This window comes from Lissotriton vulgaris, chromosome 3_2 (genome assembly GCF_964263255.1).
Source record: "Lissotriton vulgaris chromosome 3_2, aLisVul1.2, whole genome shotgun sequence".
In the NCBI taxonomy this organism is placed as follows: domain Eukaryota; kingdom Metazoa; phylum Chordata; class Amphibia; order Caudata; family Salamandridae; genus Lissotriton; species Lissotriton vulgaris.
Window position 1 is genome coordinate 181,661,242 of NC_141690.1, and position 22,094 is coordinate 181,683,335.

The following is a 22,094-nucleotide window of genomic DNA, read 5'->3' on the forward strand; positions in this document are numbered from 1 at the left end:
AAATGCAGGACGCCAAAGTACGCCAAGACATACTGGAGGCAATTGTCTATAAATAGACATTGATAAAATAATACATATAGAATGGAAGAACAACACCAGGCAAATACATTCTAATTGCTTAATTAATTTGCCACAGTATAGCAACTTAAACACTAAGTCATGTTTAAGGTGCTGGATGAAAAATAGAACACGGACTATCTTTTGTAAACCTTTGAACTGAATTTCCTTTGTATCTCTTTATAAAAGGAATCAATATGTGTTTACAATTGAAATAATAAATGTTATTATGTTGAATAATATTGTATTACAATCCTAATTGATGTAAAGTAACAGAAATAGCGGTCATAACAAGAAGCTGTGTGCATGTGAACAAACGATCTAGGCACCAACAAATAAATAGACAGATTACTATAAAACAGACATTTATATATTCCTTGTGGATAATCTAGGGTATTATTTGCTTCCATCTCCTCATGGGTTATATGGAACACCCTGTCAAGTTTAAGGACACGTTAAGGCATAAGGAACTTGGAGGAGATGGCGCCCTTTGAAGAAATTTCCCAGACATAGATGCACAACCCAAGACTCCAGAATACCAACACAATCAAGCAGACTTCTGGCTCAATAGTGGCAGCCCAAGTATTTTAACCCCACCGCAATAGATTACCCTTATCGTGTTTTTGTGCGTTTCACTATAGTTTGCATTCGGCTTGCCTGAACGTTCACCTTTGTTGTTTTTTTCCCTTGCTTTGTTCCCTTTTCTCCTCTAGTTTCATGCCCAATATTTGTGATTCCTACCTCGTTGCCTTCTTGTCACTTTGTCTCCTTGTCCAGGCCTCCTCTCTCTCCTTAGCCTGGGTATTCATTAAAATTCTTGTTCCAGTGCACAGAGTTAGGTCAACGTCTGGGGGGGAACTGAGGGATTGGTCTTGTGATCCAGATTCTTGAAACACTGTTTTAATTTGGATTGTATGAAATTTGATCATTTCGTTTTGCGCGATTATGCATAATGCATAATGTCTGAACAATCACACGGAATTACACAAAAAACAATATTGGCATTTAGTGACGTATTTTAGCCCAAAATGCATCCTCGCATCCACTTTGGATGTGTGAATGCATTTTGCGCAAATAAAAAGTGCAAAAAAAGTACTATAAATAACAGCCAGTTTACGTTGTTCCTGTGCATTTCCAGTATATGTTTACTGTGAACAGCTCATTCAAAGTTTTTATTGCGAACAGCAGATATGTGACAAAAAGCAAAAATGTGGGAATTTTGAGTGACAAGATAATTTAAAATTATCAAAATTACTCTAATTAAGGTCAGATTAACGAAAAGTTCACTCCGGCGTAGTGCTAATGAAACACCCTTGCTGCATCACATTGAAAAATTATAGGTCACGTGAAATTGTATACCTGCACTTTTGGCTCTGTAGCCATTTATATGGGAAATTGTGCTGAACCTCCAAAACCCTTGGGTAAGTCTTAGTTTTTACACCATGAAAGTATAGGAGGATATAAGTAGTGCCTCTTTGAGACCTCTGGATTTTTTGTCAGTGCTTGTAGAAAATTTGCAGAAAAGATCACAGCTTTTTCCAATTTTAGTTTTATTGATAAATCGCTTGGCTCTATCTATTGAAAGTCAGGCTCACTAGCTTGTTTGAGGCAATTCAACTCAGGTATTTCTGCATCAGAACTATCAAATCTCACCAGCAGCCACTGGAATAAAAGGCTAGATCGGGAGGACATCCTCTGGATTTGCCCTTCCTCCAAAAATAATGACATTTATGTAACTACCAAAATCTGCCCAATTATTATGTACAATTGGGAAACTTCAGCAGTTACAATTTAAAAAAAAACACTCCAAAAACCAGCTCGCAAGTTTCAGAGGCGAGATAAAACTTCAGACAAAATTGTATCTCATATGTGGTAAGGTGGTATAATACAGATAAGCTGGGTCGAAGGAATTATGTGACTGGTTAGATCGCTTCAGGCAAAATAGGTCTTTTTCCAGAGGTTTAGGGCTTCCTCCAGGTGGCAGCTTAAAGCATCTGCTTTACATTGCCTTATGGAAGCACTGTCCCCATGTGGGCTGAAGGTTTGGTGAGTTCATTTAAACTCCCTAACACAAAATATACACGTAGCATGCCACACACACACAGAGCAAACAATACTTGCACAAATATTACACAGGTGGGCTGGTAGGCTGCCTTCCCTCTAGTGGTGCAAGTGAAGAGGCCTGTGCCCCTCTACTCAGACAGCTACCACTAACAATCAGTCTCCTCATACAGTGATGTGGGGATGCAGTATGCACCCTCAGCTGTGTGGTTTCCTACTTTGGGGCACCCAGGGAAAGTAGAGCCTGCGATCTACTGGTGAATTTATTTATTTAGAAGGTTTTATATAGCGCGGAAAAGACCCTTGCGGGTATCAGAGCGCTTTGCAAGCAGATATAGCAAATAAAACTCAAAATATAGACCGAAAAGGGGAAGGGGTGTCCATGTGAGTGCCAGAATGGGTCGTTAAGTCGTTGAGTAGGTCAGCTTTTATGTTTTCTGTCTACAGCATTAAGGAGGATGCAAATTTTTCGCAATTGGGTAGGGAATATGAGTTGGATTGGGGGAGTGAGGTGTGTGCTTCGATTGTGATTTGATGTCACAAAAAAGTGATGCACCTCCTGTGGATATATTGATACGGGCAGGGTCACTTTCACACTGTGGGAGGGCTTGCATCCACTCCCTTTCGCACAAAGTGACATATTGTTGTGGATGATTGAGCCAGTGGACTAACTAAGTTGGTGACTGATAGCAAGAGAGACATGAAGCTTCTTTGTAAATCTGGTAATAACATGCATTAGCGGAAGGTCTAGCAATGAAAAACTATGTTTGGGACATGGGACGATAGTAGCTTTTATAAGGGCGCCTCTGTAATATAATGACATTCCATGTAACTCCTATACATATACAATGTCGGTCTATCCAATTCCCACCATCTTGAACAGCACAACAGACCCATATCCACTGTCTTTATATTAACACAAGATTTGCATTTGCACTTCTTTTGTTTGCTTTGCTGTCTCTCAAATACACTGAGCTCAGCAGAGTGAGCACATGCTGCCATAATGACTTCCACCATATAGTACTTTATTGACCTGGCCCAATAGGAGCATCATAAGAGAAGGAACTAGCTTTCTAGTTTCCTGGCAAATTACTCCAATGGAAACATGGGGCATTGTATTTTAGATCAAGGGAGAAAAAAAACTAAAAACAAATGAACAATCTGTTAGTGAACAATGAAAACAACGAACAACACTTTCAATCAGCCTGAGCATTAAACTATTTGATAGAAGAAAGACAAAGCAATGGGAAAGAAAAATGCATAATTGCTAAATAAAAATGCAATAAATTTTCTTTCCTGCGTGTGCACTATACTTATAGCCAAACTCACTGCCTTCATATAATTGCCCTTTGAGGTCATAAAAATCAGGCTACGCAGATCTTTCCAACAATAAACCAAAGAGGGTATTTTGTGTACAAAATAAATGACATTGTTTCAACTTTCTATTAATGTACATTGAAATTAATTAATTTTTAATAGGGACCAAAAACGATAAATTCAAAAATAAAAGATTTTGCTTTCCTATTGGTAATATTGTTTCTAAATAAGGAATACTTTAAACTATAGAAGTTCCTGCCTTTCCTCTTAGGATCTTGCTTTTCCAGGGACAAAACTCAAGCGTAAAATACAATTCCTCGAAATACACTTTTGCAAGTGTGAAGTGTGCCATAATAATGGAGATAGCCGTGGTACAGACAATGCTCCTGCTTCAACTTGTGTTTTTATTTATCCTTGTTTACTATGCCGCCATGTCCTTTTGCTCTTTTTTTGCAGTACCAGAATTATCAGTTGCATCAAATTGGTATGAGCGCCCCTGATATGCTAGGTCCACAGTCGCATTTCTGGAACATCCCTTCGATTGAAGCATGAGGACTGGACCTTTCTTGAAAGGCTCAAGGTATTCCGGAGTTGGTGGAAGGCAAAGACAAAAGAAGTGTTTTCAAGGCCACTTGAATGTAGGAAAGCTCTTGGGTGGGACTTCAAGTCCTTTCAGAAGTCTAGCACATTGATGGGTTGGCCCTTGTGTGTCATACTTTGGAAAGGCTTAGTTGGCATGTTTGGCACTGCCAGACATGAGGCTACAACCTGGCCTGTAGCGGGGCCCAAGAGAGTGTGTTATGTCCATGCCTGTGTCACTTGGACTTTATATAGTACCTAGGTATTTAAACTTGAAACTTTGTTTGCCAAGTAGCCAGTGGTGAAGCTCACAGGATGTCGGCCATTTTTTTTTTCCCAGTCAGAGTGCAACCACCCAGTATAGTATTCTCTCGAGCTTCTGTCTTTTCTTTCTTGTTTGACACATTTGTGTACATTACAATAGCCTTTGGCAAACCACGCACACTTCCTAAATTACTGGATCACTTCAGAAATCAAATGGTTTGCCAGAGAAGCCCACCACAGTACAGTCTTAGGCATCACACTCTGAATGGCTGTGAAAATGTAACAAATACATTTTTGGGGCTGAGCATGACTCTGACATACAAGTATAGCAGAGCAGAGATAAAGCCAGGTAGCAGAGACAGACATATATGAGACATGCACATGTTGTAATGTTTCAGAAAATACACTGAACAGAAATGCATGTTAAACTATGTGGTACATAAATACAAGCCTCTCTAAAAGAAGAACACAGGCATGTGGCTGAGGTGGCATTTGCTTTTAAAGAAAAAGGCAACATGGACGGTATACACAACCAAGCACAGCATGGAAGATGCAAATCACAAGAAATCCCCACGTTTACCTACAGTTAGCCACACAGTGCACATAATAAACTGCTGACCTCCCTCCCACAGCCGTAAAATGTAAGTTCCTAACTTCTTGCTGAGTACATTGCATCTGAGCTGAGCTCAGGGACAGTGCATTTTTCTCATGCTCGAATATACAATGATTGCTATTTATATAGAAATTATTAGCCCCTCAGAATAAGCCAGTGACCCATCTAAACTCTGTCCTCTGAAGGCGAAAGAATTACACATCACAGATAGGATACTGTGCATAAAAACGTTTTAAATAGTTTCATCATATTTATATATATTTATATTTGCATACATATATTTGTGTGTGAGTATGTGTGTGTTTTTTTACGTTTAATCCTTATACATATTTATATAAAGACACACACTCAAGTGGTACTATGGCTTTTTGTTCAGTACAGCTGTAGTGAAAATATACATCTGACCAGAATTCAAGTACAAATGTACAAAATCTGTAAACTCATACAGAATTTTTTTTAAACATTTTAACAGTTCATAGATACAAATAAAACATTCAAAGTTCATCCATTTGCCAGTTTGATTAGTTTCACTATAGTACAGTGGTTTATATTCAGGGCAGCTCCTCTTCGTCGTCGCTGTAACGAGATTTAAAGCATACCTAAGAAAACAGACAGAATCAGAATAAACTGTTAGCTAAAGGCTAAAGTACAGTGACAACAAGTAAATTATATATATATATATATATATATACACACACATATATATATACACACACACAAACATTTTGTTGTTTGGCTATATCTATCGATCATCTGACAACATTGCCTTTTCTCACTGTCCACCTTATTTAAACAGGATGTGCTTGATTCACAATGAAAGTAATACATTTACACTTGTAGATTTACATCTATGAACTAGTGAAGATGTACTATTTTCTGGTATCCCCAAACATTCCCAGAAATACTCATGGAAACCAGCTCCATGTGCAGGTTTCCATGCACATTCCTGGGATGGTTATGCAACAATCCCAACAGTATTCTATTACCACTGTGAAAAATGTCCTACTGTTGATAACTTTCTACAAGATAAATGGAATCCCCTGTACAAATGCACGTTTCTTTTTTCTGCAAGTTTGTGTATGCCAATAAACAGCTGTGTGTGGGAGTCTATATAGTTATTTAAACTGTGTCCGTGCTGAAGTTTGTAAGAGGTGCACTTCTTTCGAAGTCATCAAGTAAACGCTGCCATATTATGCAGTCTCTCTGTCTCTGACGTTCATCCTGAGAAGGAAGATAGCTGTACACTCGGAGAGGCATCCGTGGATGCACTGAGACTGGGTTCCTGACATACACTATCAAGGTATTGGGTAAGGTTATTCCAACAGACTGCCGATGGATAGATATTGGATAGAGACAAAAAATAGATAGGATTAACATTAGCAAGGTCATGAACAATAACATGATTGAATTGTTTGTATTTTTCACTAATCTAATAATGCTAATTACAATTATGAGTCTCATCTTTCTTACAATGGCAATTCATGGTTTCATTGCACAGATTAGAGCTTTTGAATAAAGTTTGAAAATGCAATATTGTATCTTTTCTTTGACACACTTTGAGAATGCAAGAGTGACAACTGAAATTGTTAGATCTGCTACTACAATTTCCTTGGGAATCTGAGAGTCATGTTCTAAGTTACTCACAACATTTAGAACTCTGCTGGTTTAGGAGTTTAAATGTATTACTGTGAGCTAGCCAAACAGACCAACATTGACAGATTGCATAAGACGGCTCAGTCTCTATATTATGAAGTTGTGTTGTTCTAAATACACAGCCCTACTAGATTAGTATGAACCATATAACAGTTTCAGCAGTTTAAGGTATGCCCTGTGAACCTAGTGAAACTGTGTTCGCGTGAAATGAGCATTTGTGGAAATACCACCAGTTTGTGCACATGCTCGTCTCCATTCACAATCTGTAATGTACTCGCTTGGTTTGCCCACCCTCTTCTGTTACATGTGTCCATGCTCCACTTTCTATCCCGTCAAAAGATTTATACATATTGGTTATTCGTTTTCCCCCCTGCCATCGTTATTTTGCTTGGAACGTATATGTGAGCTCTGGGACATTTGGAAACATCGGCCATAGACCCCTTACTATTTTTTCTACTTTGGCATATTTCAAAAACGAGTACCTCCATATTCCTTCCTCAAATGTCACAAATGTATTATTGCTATATAGATCCCCTGGAAATGTACACCCTCGCCATATCCCTTCTTGCCTTTAAACCTATAATTAACTGGAACTATATCTCTTACCATAAACCGCCATTCAAGTCCTACCCTTTTTAATTTATTCCACACTGCCATTTTTAAAAATAACAACATTGGCTTATTTTGAATGTAATTTATTTTTTCTTCATTACATGTGCAAAAAGGATTTTATTTTCCCTTTTATTGATTTTTAGTTTACATTGAGATATTTCTTCATGGGGCATGGCTACGAGGCGGATGAGAGCGGACGCGTGAGTACAGAGCTCCGCGCCGCCCCGACTGTTATCCTGCATAAGAGACGCGGTACGGAGCCCCCACACCCCTGGGGTGAAAGTGGCGAGCGCCTCTGGGGGCTGGGCAGCCCTGAAGGCGAGCTTTGCAGCGATGCGGACCTGGGAAAGCCGACCCGAGAGAGAGCCGAGCCGCGGTCCCAAGATGGTGGCGTGAAGGATTGATAACCATGCTGAAAGCGACGGAGGCCGGAGTGGAAAGGTCTGGCGGGGACCGCCGGCTGGGCAGGACTGTATCTGCATGGGCCCCGCATGGATTAGAGTAGGGAGCCGAGGGATTTCTGCCTCGGGAGTGCTTGGTGCGCTTCAGACCAAGGTGGCCGAAAGCACGCAAAATGTCGGCGAGCGGAGACCCCCAGGAATAGCGGGTGGAGAGCCAGAGCTGCAGGCGGGTGAACGGGGTCTCCACCGCTACTGCTACTCGGCTGGTACATTGAGCACAGGAGTTTGAAGAAGAACTGTGCCATAGAGCGGTACGGAGCAGGACACAGTTGTCGGCGGGCGGGCCCCACCCTCCCCCCCTGCCCAGGAAAGAAAGCTGGAGCCTCGAGGAGGCTCACAGGTATGAGTGAGCGCTCTGGGGGCTGGTAGCTCCCGCTGAAGGCCGGATCGCCGCGCTGGAAGCGCTGAAGCTGCTCTGGCTGGCCTGAGGCGACCCCTGAGGAGGAGGAGAAAGCTGGTCTGAGATACCTGCTGGGAGCTGTGGGCTGGAGCTGGCAATGAGCAGAACCGCTGGAGCAAATTACTGAGGGGGCCTGCTCAATGACACTGATAGCCACAAGGAGAGGCTGTTGCTGAGGCTCACGGCAGAGACCAGCAGAGCTGAAAGGGACTCGGAGCACTGGGGCTGCATGCACTACGTGAAGCGATGGAGGAAAACAGCTGAGGAGAGCTAGAGGAGAGAGACGGACCGGGAAGGGAGCTACTTGGGAGTTGCCAGTATCCCAGTGAGGAGGATGAGATAGTCGGTCTGACTGATTCTAATAATTGATGGGGGACCGGTGGACCACTGGAGAACGATACGACACCAGTGGGAGGTGCAGGCATGGCTGCAGGGAGTTGACGACCATGTGGGGCTGGATGGGCATGTTGGGTGACCCCCACCACTTGAGGAGATAACAGGTGGTGCTATTAAGCTTGGAGGACTGAGTAGGAGACGACGCCTGCTCAGTTGGTGGGCCTGGCAGGGCGAAGTGAACATGGGGAGCTGGGAGTGGAGACGGCTGGAGATACTGGAGGGCGACTTCAGTGAGAGGCGCCCAGGGCAATGATGCTATGAGGCGGTGGAGCTGGTGGAACTGGCAGGTGGAGCAATAACGAAGTTGGCGTTAATCGGAATCTGGGCTGCAAGCTTGGCAGGAGGGAGCTCTGAAGTGGGGCGATGCTCTAGGAAGACGGGGAGGGCGCCGCGGCTGAAGACTGCTGGCCTGGAATGGGCCCCTTGGTTGGAAGAGAGCCTTTGATATCCTGCCGGAGAGTGGTCCTCCTGGAGGGGGGAAGGCCTGACCGGACCTGACCGGGCCTGGAAGACGATCCTGACGGGGTGTGTACGTCTGTAGGAAAGGGAAGAACGGTGCAGTGGGGGCTGTTGGACTGCCTGGGGCACGGAAACAAGGTGGGCAGCGGCGGAGAGGAGGTGAATCACAGAGAGAACCCGACAATATAAAGGTTCTCAGGACCTGCAGGACCATGGGGAAGCCAAGAGGGAAGCAAGCGGGGGCACCAGCGAAACAGGAGGATGACACAGCTGCCACAGAGGTGCAAGAGGGATTGCAACAGCGCCCAGAGAGGATGCTCCAACACCAAGTTGATCAAATACTGCAAGCCATAACAGACACTAGGGAAGCCTTGCAAAAGGACATCGGGCAAGTGATGCAAAGTCTAGGACTGCTCTGGGCGGACCAGGCCAAATTGGCTGACAGGGTGAAACAAATGAAAGGAGCCATAGAGGTCCTGGAACCAGCTCAAAAGTCGATGGCAGCGCAGATGGCCGATTTTCAAATAGGCTGCAGACCCTGGAGAGGCGGGCGGAGGATGTAGAAGGGAGGAATCGAAGAAACAACATCCGGGTGGTGGGACTGCCTGAAGGGGTGGAAGGACCCAACATGGTAGAGTACCTGGAAGAATGGCTAAAGGGGACCTTTGCGCCAGCGGGACTGACGTCCTTCTTCACTTTGTAGAGAGCCCACAGAGTGCCGGCCAAGCCGCTGGCCACCAGGAGACCGCCAAGGCCGGTGGTGGCCAGGCTGTTTCACTACAAGGATAGAGATCTCCTGCTGAACCAGGCTATGATGGCGGGCCCATACACAGTGGACAACAGCAAGGTGACACTGTTTCCGGATTACACGCTTGAGGTCCAGCACCGCAGAGTGTCGGTCGTGGCAGTCAAAAGGGCACTTCGAGACAAGCGCATTTAATACTCTCTGATGTTTCCGGCGTGCCTGAAGATAACGCTGGATGACAAGACGTCGTTCCACGATAGCCCTGAGGAGGCCTGGGATTGGTTGGAGATGTATAAAGCAGGAATTGGAGAAGCGGGCAGTGGTGTGAATGCAGGCACGATGGGACCTCGGCCGCGCAGACTGAGGCGCAACTGGCGTCGTCACCCAGCGGCCCAGAGGCCAACGGAGTTCCAAACTGAGAAGGAGCGAGCAGCCGCTTTGCAGGTCGCCACGGCTCTATCGCATGCCGTAGGAGGCTCACATCCAGAAGGGACGGAATCAGAAGGGGGTACTTGGAAGAGGATAATGAACAATCGGATGCCGGAAGCCAGATGCTATCCCATGTGACAGCAGGGACTTCGGACAAGATCGTAGATGGGTGACGTAGACTCTGGCTGGACACGAACCGAGTATTAAATGAGGGGGGTTCAGGGAGGGGGGCTAACCATGGACTTGGCTGGCTGATTGCTGACTATTCAGAGATAAGGAGTAGGTGGGGCCTGTGGAACATATGTAGAAGAGTTCTTGCAGATACACAGCTCCGAAAGGGGCTGGATCAGTAATAAGGGGGTTGGGCGCAGGAAAGCGGGCAACTAGCTGTCCAACTCTCTGAAGCTTAGGACTTACCTCCCGTAGGTTTTTGCGGGTGTTGCTCCTTAGGAGCATTGTGGGGATATTTGAGCAATAGTTTGGATGGGTTCTAATGTAGCGCCTGTTCGGGGGGAGGGAGTTGGGGAGGGGTTGGGAGGAGGTTTGGGGAAGTTAATAATACCGGTGTGCTCTTAGATGTGGGGTGGGTGCGAAAGGGGCAATGTTTGACCAATGGGGACGTTACATAATTTGAAGTGTATTACCTGGAATGTTCGGGGGCTTCATACAATTCAAAGGCGATGCAAGGTGCATGCATACCTGGTACGATGAGGGGTGCATATAGCTCTCTTTCAAGAAACGTATCTTAGCCGAACTGAGGGAGTGGCTCTGAAAAAGAGATGGCAGGGGCAATTATTTTACATGACCTACTCAGCGTTTGCCAGGGGAGCCTTGGTGTGGGTTAGAGCGGGGGTCCCATTTCAACCAATACAGCACTTGGTTGACCCAGAGGGGAGATTCGTAGCGGTAATGGGGCGGCTCAATGGAGTGGACGTAACATTATGCAGTGTGTATGCACCCAATGTAGACCAAACTTCCTTTTTTGAGAGGTTGTCGGGGAACCTGGCGTCATATTTAACTACTGCAACAATAATGGGGGGAGACTTTAACTCAATAACAGATGTGGAGCGAGACAGGTCCCGCCCCCCACTATCTGGTGCCGCAGTGCATAGGATCTCTAAGGCGAGAATCGCCTGCCAAACGAACTGGGGGCTGATTGACATGTGGCGAGCCCAGCATCTGAAAGAGAGGGATTATTCTTATTACTCCGGCCTCCACGACCTGCATGTGTGGTTTGATGAAATATTATGCGCACCTGAGGTTCATTCCAAGGTGACGGGTAGCGAGCATCTGGAGAGAACAATATCAGATTATAACCCGTTGCTAGTGCGGATACGGTGGAGTCGAGAGAGGGCGGATATACCGACCTGGCAGCTCAGACAGGAAGCACTGGATGATCCAGTCTTTAGTGAGGAACTGGGGACAGGTATTGCACAATACTTTGAGGAGAATGAGGGGACGGTGACGTCAGCGGTAGTTGAGTGGGATGGGTTTAAGGTTGTGACCAGGGGTGTATGTATTACCAAGATGACGGGGGTACGGAAAACGATTGTGACTGACCTAGAGAAAGCGGAAGGCCGGTTGCAGGATGCGGAGAAGGACAGACCAGGGAACCCGGGGGCGCAGACTGAGGTCTCGGAAGCTAGAGAAGCAGTAGCAGCTCAGGTGGGGAGACTTTGCTCCTTTGAATATAAGAGTTACAGAGCAAGGATGCACGCAGAGGGGGACAAATCGAGTGCACTGCTGGTGTGGTTGGCTAATCCAATTCCCCGGGGAGTGCCAATATTGGTCCTGGTAGCACCCTCAGGGGAGATGGTGAACACACAGTTGAGAATAAACAGTTTGCTCCTAGAGTATTATACTGGACTCTACAGTAGCCAACTGACTCAGGGCCCCGATGGCATGAGGGAGTATTTGGAGAAGGTGGCTTTACCGAGTTTGAGCAAGGAGCAGGGGGAGCTGATTAGAAGTGCGATTAAACATATGGCCCGCAACAAGACACCGGGAGTGGACGGCCTCCCTATAGAATTTTATTCCAGATATGCAGATTGCTTAGTTCCGAGGCTGCAAATGATATATTGGATGCTTATAAAGCAGGGAGGCTGCCTAAGACCACTAGGGAGGCTATTATTATTCCCCTTGTGAAGCCTGGACGGGCAGCCACAGATTGAAGGCATATCGCTCGCTATCAATGTTGACGACTGATAACAAAATCCTGAGCAGGATATTAGCGTACCGCCTACTCCCGTATATGTTGCACTTAATAGATTGAGATCAATTGGGTTTCATACCTAAGCATAACACGTCTATTAATGTGAGATGGCTACTGTGCATTCTGGAGAACTGCCAAGACCTGGCACCGTCTACCTTGGTTCTCTCAGTGGACATAGAGAAGGCATTTGATAGTCTGGAATGGCCGTTTCTCTTTCAGGTTATGAGTAAGATGGGACTGGGGAGGAGTTTGTGAGATGGTCTTAAATACTATATAGCTCTGCGACCGCCCAAGTGCGAATGGTGGGGGGGACAGTATCAGCACCCTGCTCGGTGGGACGAGGGACACGACAGGGTTGTTCTCTTTCTCCGCTGCTATTCACACTGGCGATTGAGCCCCTGGCAGCGCAAGCTAGATCAGGGAGGCATTATACCGGGCTGGAAATGCGGGGAGACATGCATTATATATCGCTCTATGCAGATGACCTGCTGATGTTTCTAGCAGCCGCTGGCGAGGACTTAACAGGAGCAACAGTGCTGTTACGGGTGTTTGCGGCGGCATCAGGGCTGAGCCTGAACTGGGAGAAGACCAACCTGTTCCCAGCGCGTCGAGCAATGGGAACTCCTAATAGGCTGAACGGAATAAGATGGGAGCCCTGCTGTCTGCCATATCTGGGAACTAACATTTATCACGAGCAGGCGGATCTTTTGGAGGGAAATGTGAATAGGGCAGGAAGGGTAGAGCTTTTGAAAATGGTGGCACTACCTCGACTATTATATTATTTTTGGACGCTGCCGATTTGGATCCCAGTTCAGGTGTAAAGGACGCTCAGAACTATGGTAGGGGGATTTCTGTGGGGGAGCGGCAGGAGGCGGGTGGCTCTGACCACGATGATGAGGCCTAGAGCAGAAGGGGGATGGGCAGTCCTGGACTTCGAACTGTACTATTTGGCAGCCCAGCTGCAGTGGCTCACACAGGCAGTTGCCCGAGAGTTCAGGGGGTCGGATGGCCCAGAGGACCGATGGTTTCCACAACATGTTTTGTCTTTTGTAATCTTGAGCCAGTGGTTGCGGTTTGACTCATTGACCTATGAGGAGAAAGCGCTGAGGACGTGTTGGAATAGAAGCAGTCTGTCACGACCGCGACGTATTCAAACTACGTCTCCCGGCATGCCCTGGGCCGGAACTACAATTCCCGAGATCCTTAGCGGCGCGTCGCGTCCTTCCGATGAAAACGTTTAAGAAGGACGGCGACTGGGGATCGGTGTTGGGTATTCCGGTCAGAGACCTTGGTCGGGATTGAGGACTCTGCTGTCCTGGTGCGGTAAGGTTGCTGGCACCACTGCGCTTCTCAGCGGTATCGCTGTTTCCAGGTTGCTTGGTTTATTTGGGATTCCACGGTAACGGCTGTTATCGGGGTCTTGGTTGTGTGACCAGTATATGAGTGGATTGGCTCGGTTGGTATTTTCGGCCAACGGTGTATTCTCTGCTGTGTATCAACAGCCTTGCGAAAACTCTATGTACAGTTGAAGTTGGTATTTTCAATTCTTGGGATTCCTCCACAGACCCAGCTAAGAGGCATTAGTTGGGTGCAAGGAATCGCCACGAGTTCCTGGGGTGCTCTTTGTTTGTTTTCATTTGAACCTTTATTCATCTAGAAGTGGCAACGTGTATTACGTGATATAAAGGTGTTAACTGTTGTATATACCTCTTCCATTAACAGGGGTTTCTGGAGGTGTATGTTCACTCTTCCCCTGTGAAGCTTAGTAGAGGGATACTTAGGTATGTTCCTACTCATGTGAATTTGGATATGATGATATTACATTGTATGGTATGACAAATAGTTTCTCACGTGTTCATGCCTTTTGTGTTACTGTAGTTTCACCACATCAACCCCTACGTTGCCTCTACACATCTGCAAGATTTAAATATTCCTTTACAGGTATTATTCCTTACAGTAGTTACAAGTGTATTGTTGATTCTAAGGCATAAACACCTAGTCTAATGTGTGTGTTCTGTTTATGTCTTTCAGATCTCCCTCCCTGCTGTCCCCTTCCTTTCCTTCCCTGCTCTGTCCTATTTTTCCCCTCGCTTGATCCTGTCAATGCTCTGTGCCATTACGACAATTCAGGCGTTGGCTCGATCTAGAGGTGGGCATACCAATCAACAAACCGATCCTGAGGACTAATTGGTAACACAGGCGTAGGGAAGGTGGCAATCGCCCGTACGCACCGGAGATACCTCTTGGAATGTGCACAGCCTTCCCGCACGGAGGATACTGGCCGGCACTGGCAGAGTGGCAAGTACTGGGGTTGCAGATGGTCGGGGACTTGTATGAGGAGGGAGCTCTCTTGCCCTATCAGACACTGCAGAACAGATAACAGCTTGCCCAGGGGTGAATTCTTCCTGCACGCCGCTTTGGTGACAGCGATTCAGAAACATTGGGGGGGGAAGGACTGCTAGAACCACAAACGTCCCTGACATGCCAATATGTAGTAATGGCAGCAGGGACGGTAAAGGCAGTAACGTGCCTGTATAGGGGAATGGTAGAGGAGGGATTTCGGCCGCTGACTCAGCTGCGAGGAAAATAGGAGGTGGACCTGGGCAAAGATATACCTGAATCAACTTGGGCTAAACTAGTGGAAAGGGCTTGGAAGGGTACGAGGAATGCTAGATTGCAACATATCCATTTCTACATCATACACGGGGCGTACTTAACCCCAGAGCAGATAAATAGATACTTTACTGTGGATTCGGCATGTTGCCTCAGATGTCAATTGAATGCAGCAGACTTCCAGCATATGATGTGGAGTTGTCCGCAGCTCGGAACGTACTGGGAGGAGGTGGTTGAGGTCCTATGCGGGTTGACGGATAGGCAAATGGAACCCAACATGGGGGCATGCATACTGCACGGGTTTCCTCATACAGCACAAACTAAGGTAACAAGCAAATTTATTGATCTAGGGTTGCTGTTGGAATCTGCACAGGCATGGGAGGCCCTGGTGGCACTACTGAACTTACCAGAACCGGACTCGGACTCGGACTTTTCGGAGGCCTCTCAGGAAAACGTTGGAGCACACAGAATATAGATAGGCTCGAGGTGGCTGTTGGCGAAAGGAAGCAAGGTCGAACTTGGCAGGAATTGGAAAGCAGCCCAAATGCAACAGGACACTGGCACACCCTGGTATGATGCGGATGATTGGAAATCCTGGTTTAGAATACTTAGAGCACACTCGTAGAAGGGGTTAGGCGGGGGTGGGAGGAAGAGGCAAATAACTGAAAGGAGCACCAAGGTGGGCTCCCACTATATTGTGGGGTGTGCGGGATACATGTAATGGTGTTTATACTGGTAAAAGGAGTGGAGGCTGGAAAGCTTATTGAGATACTGATTGTGACATAACTGCAAGCTCAACTGTGGAAAATGACTTTATGCAATGTATCCAGTACAAATGCCCCTGCTGATGATGAGCCTTGTATGGGGGTTTATGTTTGGGTTGAAAATCAATAAAATACTTTTTAAAAATTGAGATATTTCTTCATTTGGTTTTCTTTCATTTCACACAACGCCAAGCACTATGGAATAAGAGTTGTCATAAATGTAAAATACAGCAAAAAATTCCACTTGAAGCCAACGGTCCAAATTCTATGTGTACTAACTAGCATGGAGATTGTGAAAAGAATAAGAATGGGTGAGTTGAAACACTTCACCACTACTTTGGCTTTATATTCTTAAAATACTGTGATTCTAAGAGGTTTATGAAAGTATCCATACTCTATTGTAGAGCCAGAAGCAGGAAAGACCAATATTTGGGACATATGGCCACAAAAGGAGATTGTCAGAATATCACAAAGCTATTAATAAAAGGAAACACTTGATTTTTCCATGGTCATAGAACGTGAGATGTTGTTAAGACGTACACACACTCAATAAGTCAGTCTGCGCCAAATACTACCCTACTTGGGAATCCAGAGAAGGACCGTGGCTATCAAGACATCATGTTGTTTTTCAGATCTGCAAACAATGCATGCTTGTTTTTATACCATTTACAACTGGTTTAGCTTGCAATCAAGTAGACCAGCATAGAAGATGAAGCAATGATACAGTTATTTAAGCGAGCCCTCCATGGTCTTTTCATTCTTATGCAGCAAAAATGTTGACCCGCTATAAGGAGAAACACTTATTAAACATTTTGGTGACTTGGTATACATGCAACATGATGGAGCCACAGCCAGGCTGGAACATGTTTTGTATTTCTACTGCTCTGGCTAGTCAAAGTGAATTACACTGCATTCTTTTTTTTTACAATTTTATATAGCGTGAAGTTGAAGTGAAGGTCTTGGAGGGATTTTCCTGAGCACAGTTACATTACACAAGGAAACATTATTTTAGGCATGGGGAGATTGTGATTTACCCAGAATCTTAGTCGTATGCCGTGACTCGAACCTGGTTCCCCAGATTTAAAGTTGACAGCTCTGGCCATAACTTCACACTGGCTTCCCCTCCACATTCCTCTGTCAAGTTATGTCTTTAAATCTACGTAATGTAAATTTATGAAATATGTGTGCTTATATGGTATTGCTTCTAATGTGTATCTACAATTCAGAAACCATATACTGTTTCTCACAGTATTTAAAAAATATGTCAGTGTGATCCAAGTAAAATACATTTGTGCCTGTCCTGAATTCAGTCATGCAATATTATAGAACATAGTTCATTTCAGGACATCAACAATTCTGAACCAGTCTTTGAAATGGAGGCTGCAGTTTGTTACCTTCACAAAAATACTGCTTGACATCATAGACCGTTTCTAGGTGGCGAGAATGGCCTCTGCCTTGGCCAGTATTTCTTTATTTTGCAGATTTATATAGAACATGGACACCCATGGTATAGATGCGCTTTACATGTGGACAATAAATGGGACATAAGATCTTACAAAAACTGGTAAGTGATAAACAAGAAATGCACCACAAGGTCTTGCATAAAACTGGTATTGGTAAATGAGAGTGAGGGGAGAAGTGGGGGGGGGTAGAGTAGGAGTAAGTAAAAGAAGAGGGAGAAGGGGAAACTTGGGAAGGGAATAGCATTAGTGGGAGGGAAGGGGTAAAGGAGTTGGGTGGAAAGGGAAGAGGGATTAGCTGAGAGTAGGAAGGAGCAAAGAAGATAAAAAGTGGAGACAGGTGGAATGAGGGCAGAAGGAAGGACAGTAAAAAATGCAAGTGTAACCCTCAGTTCGTGGTGATTCCTGTTGGAGCAGAGACGATCAAGGACCCTCCTTACGGACCCGAACTACCATATCCGGGTTACTATTTTGTATAATTGACCTTCCGACTATCAAATATGATGCCTTAACCAGATGAAGAAACGATAACGGGTCACCAAATAGAATACTTCTTTTTCTGAAATACCTTATTACCATTAACAATTCATAAGAAACTGTCAACAAAGAACTGATAAGAATTTGTCAACCAGAATTGACTATATTGACTGTTCAAGCCCTGAAGAAGTCCCTGGTTGGGACGAAACGCGTTGGCGGTTTCAAAAGTGATGCTGTCAAAAGTTTTTAAAGATTGAACAATAAAGAACATTTGAAACTGAAAACATCGGCTTGTTCGTGAAATCAAACTTTCTTTGTAATAAATTGAGCTTAAAGTGTGCTGGGCTACTATGTGTTGTTAAATTGTTGAAGGTTAGGTTCGTTGAATCAGCCTTTAAATTGAGGGAGTATAGGGAATTGTGCTCCCAGCCCTTTGTTTGCACCTTTCTGTTCGCCATAACTGATAGGGACCTTTTAGACTAGTGCTGGCATCTTATGCTTTGATTCCCTTCCTTTTGTTTGTGTAACCCTCAGTTCTGACAATGAAGTGGTGGCCAGGCTTTGATCCTGAAATTTGCTCAGTAAATGGTAATCTCTGAGATTGAAGCAAAGTGACATATTCTAATGTTGTAGGCACCTCCTTTAAGAGAAGCCAAACCTCTGATTCTATAGCAATTTAGCACATTTCAAAACTGATAATAAAAGCTTCTATGGCTTGACTGCATACATACAGTCCTTGAGCAGAGGTCTCAGACCCAGCTCAATAAACTAGTTACATATATTTGTACATAACATCCACAACATGAGCTTATCCTTATATGCAGTGTATGAGATCAACATGACCATAGGAATCCCAGAGGCAAGCACTCACATCTCACATTGCTTGCACCACACACTGAAAAGCCGATCTGTGCCTTTGCATGTTAGCTGAGAATCCAGTGTCAAGACTCTCTAGCTATGTTATGCAATAGAGTCATCCCAAATACTGTAGTTCCCTTAGAAATAATGCAAAAATTCTATTTGCGGTGGATCCATTTGAACAGTCCCTATCCGGAAAATGTGGTGATAATAAGAGCATCACAGCAATTCTCCTTCAGTCTATCGCACCACTATTGACACGTAGCTGAGAAGACATTACCGTTTAAAAAAGTGTCTCATTTACTTAGATGCACTTACAAAAATATATATGGGATATAAATGAAAATCAAAGCCATTTTACAGTGGCAGTCCAAAAACACAGAAACATAGTAATATCCCAGCATTTATGGTCTATATCTGATAACTGTGACAAACACCATGAGTGGTCTTACCCCTCTTCGGAATAGTCTGTGAAAGAAGCCTCTTTTTGGCCGTAGGATAGGTTTGCTCACATCTAGATCTGGTGCCAAGCAGCCATCGGTTTCATAAATATTGATGTCTTGGAAACAGTCGGTTTCAATCATCTGCATGTAACAGGAGCACAAGGGGGAAAAAGAAAAATACTTATTACGTGTAGTCTCGGCTGTCTCGTAAGAACCTCTTATATACATATTTCACCATTGTGTGCATTTTTTAAAAGGGATCCCTGACCATTTTCTTACAATGACTATAAATGTGTTTACCAAATACCATGTAAAGGGAAGAGATATTAAACTTAAAAAAGGATGATAAAGATATCAGACTTTAAAAAGAAAATTGTAAACTTGTAATTAACTGTGGAAACTGTAGACCTGGGTTTTAAATCTTTTTAAGCACTTGATTTATTTGTATGATTTTCAGCACATTATTTTATTTCACTATGCCTCAGCTTCTTGGTCTGCCTAGAAGTTGAACGTATTCATAATTAGGACAAATGTCACTGGAAAACACCACACAAACAACAGAACATACACAAAGCCGAATGCATTTAGCTTCAGCCTGTCATGTTGAATAACCAGGCCTTTCAATAAAGAGGAAGTCCTTTTTATTAGTGATTGCCAACATGTTATACAACTACAACACTAAGTAAGTAGGGGGAATCAACTCGCCACTTTAAACTCCAACTTCTTAAATTCTGAATCATCAGGTAACAAACACTGAAGCTGCAAGAGTCTGTACCCGGTCTAATTCAATGCAAATGGAAAAGGAAAGTCTACAGTAATTTGATGGTCGACAACAGCATGCCTTTTGGCCCTGCCCATTAGGTACTTGATCCAGAGAACACTTTGGCCTCAGCAAGCCCTTTCTCCGTTTCGCTCCTTTATTATTAGGTCCTGTTCTCCTTGCTGTCCACACTAATTACGTCCCTGTATTTCCTTTCCTTTTTTTACAATCTTCTCACAGGTTTTTGTTACTTCCCCTTTTGCCCACAGAAACTGCACCTTGCATTTTTCTTCCCAGCACTGTTTCCTTGGCAGTTCCTGCTATCTCTCTTTTCTCAACCTCTTTATCTCTTACCCAGAATAATGTTCATCTTGTTTCAATGAAATAAAGTCCCATAGATTTCAGGCTGTGCTTTCCTGGCGGCTCTGACTCCCGATCTACACTGTTTTTAGAAAAGTAATAAATGCCCACTGCATCCCTTCAAAATATTAATTCCAGACAATGAACATCAAAGGAAAGTTACATTTGGACAAATATTTCATTGCTACATAAGGGCAACTATAGGTTTACAACTTCATTTTTCTTCTTCTACACTTTTTGTATTTTTTGTCTCTTCACTGCCATGTCTGCAGCACAGTGCAGGAGCTCATTATCTCTTTGAGAGACAATATGGGCAAAAAGGTTTGGAGTAGAAGGCTCTCATGTTAAGCATGCATCACTGGATTCAGCACTGTGCACGCTTGAGTCAAAAATAGGTCAGGCAATGTGTAGTTACTGTTAACGGTAACAACAGGATCCTTAAAAGTCTGAGGCCATGGGCATGTGCCTAGCTAATGCATCACTTAAGATGTTTCTGTTTAATCTGCTAATTTAGTCCAGAAAAATACATGTCAACCCTACAGATGTAGCACCACCACAAAAATGGTACTAGAAGAAAGTGGTCAGGTAAGAAGGAGGAGGCTGCACTTCAGTGAGCAACAGGAGGCCCAAGGCAGCAGCAAATTGTGAGAAACAGTTACAGATTGATGGCTGAGCGAAACGTTGAGCAATGAAACTATTGGTAGGTTATTCTTAGATGATTCATGCTTTCAATAGATGCTGGATCTTGGCTTTATCTAATTAATGTAAGATGGTAAGAACAATGACCCAATATGGGTGTGTATCCTGGCACTGAACTGATGTATTTGTCTAGCGCACCTAGAGTGTTTTTTTTTCAAAGAGCAAGCTTTCTGCGGGACTCAAGAAGAGTTGTTTGGCATACCAGGAGATGAGATCCAATTGCCCCTTTTCCTTTTTTTTTTTTTGTTTTGGTCCACGATGGCGGATTGACACCGCCAGTGCGGAGGAACGCTTGCTGAGGGTCCGGGCTGTGGTTATGGCGGACCACGTTTCTTGCTGATTTAACCGATTCTAGTTATTTAGCTCAGAATCCGGGCGATTTTGCACTACATTGCCGGCGAAATTTAATTTAAACCAGACGGTGTTGGGCTAGAGCGGCTTATCTACTGCAACGCCGGGAGGCAGAGCTGACTGCGATTACGCCGTTTGGATTGGGTTGGTACGGCTGAGCAGAGACTGCGAGCAGACTACGGAACGCCCTGCGGATTGGGTTCTGTGCGGCTTACTTGTGGTTTCGTCAGTGGGAGGCTGAGCAGAACCGAAGCAGAACCGGAGCCAGGGCGGATGCTGTGACTCTGGCTGATTGAGAGCCGGGTGAGGGGGTTACTTTGCTCCATACAGTTGCCACGCCTCATCCCTGTAACATCGAAGGGCTGGGTGGCAATCAGCTGGTTTGGTCTGCAGGCTCATCAGCGCTCTAGCTCACCAATGGTCACAGCGGTAAGGGAGTGCAGGGTGATGGTGCCAAAACCTCAAGGACGGAGCACTCGGACGACGACGGTCGCTAAACAAACATTGACAACTAGTGCCACGGATTTAGCTCTTGCCGGGAAGGTCGTTAGTGCAGCAACGTATCTGGAACTTCAAACGGCATTACCTGAGGTGATTACGGACGCAGGGAAGAAAATCACTGGTAGGCAAGAGAAACTGGCGGAGAGATTGGGGGGTTGTCTAACCGCCGGTAAGCCGCTCCCCCGTCTTCCCAATACTGCTAAATCCAATTTAACATCTGATAATACTATGTTGCTACTAACGGAGGCTAATCCACTGATGTCTTCAGATTTAATCGATTCCTCCGGAGCAGGGAGTAACATTGTAGCTAGCAGGAAGAGTCAGGAAGTGAATACTGCTTTGGAAGCTAAGGTAAACAATGCTAACGATGTTATGAATGGGAATAACATATTAAGTGACTGTGCCTCAAGGGCTGACACTGATATTGACATACAAACTATGGTAGATACCAGTACTCTTGCCATGGCCACTCAACCTATATTCCCAACAGTAACTATCAGTAATATCCAGTCTCAATCGGAGATACAACCTGTGGAAAATATTAGTTTGA

General features: G+C 44.7%; 1 protein-coding gene across 1 annotated transcript in view; it reads right to left on the minus strand.

The window, feature by feature from the left end:
• Positions 1 to 3,569: 3,569 nt before the first annotated feature.
• The window catches only part of GRK4 (G protein-coupled receptor kinase 4), a 429,001-nt gene continuing 410,476 nt past the window's right edge, over positions 3,570 to 22,094 (minus strand). The window contains exons 15-16 of the mRNA XM_086964159.1: positions 18,883 to 19,014; positions 3,570 to 5,490 (exon numbers count right to left, since the gene is read on the minus strand). Of these exons, the coding sequence (XP_086820285.1) occupies positions 5,443 to 5,490; positions 18,883 to 19,014 (180 nt within the window). The 3' untranslated portion in view covers positions 3,570 to 5,442. The remainder of the gene's footprint in view (positions 5,491 to 18,882; positions 19,015 to 22,094) is intronic.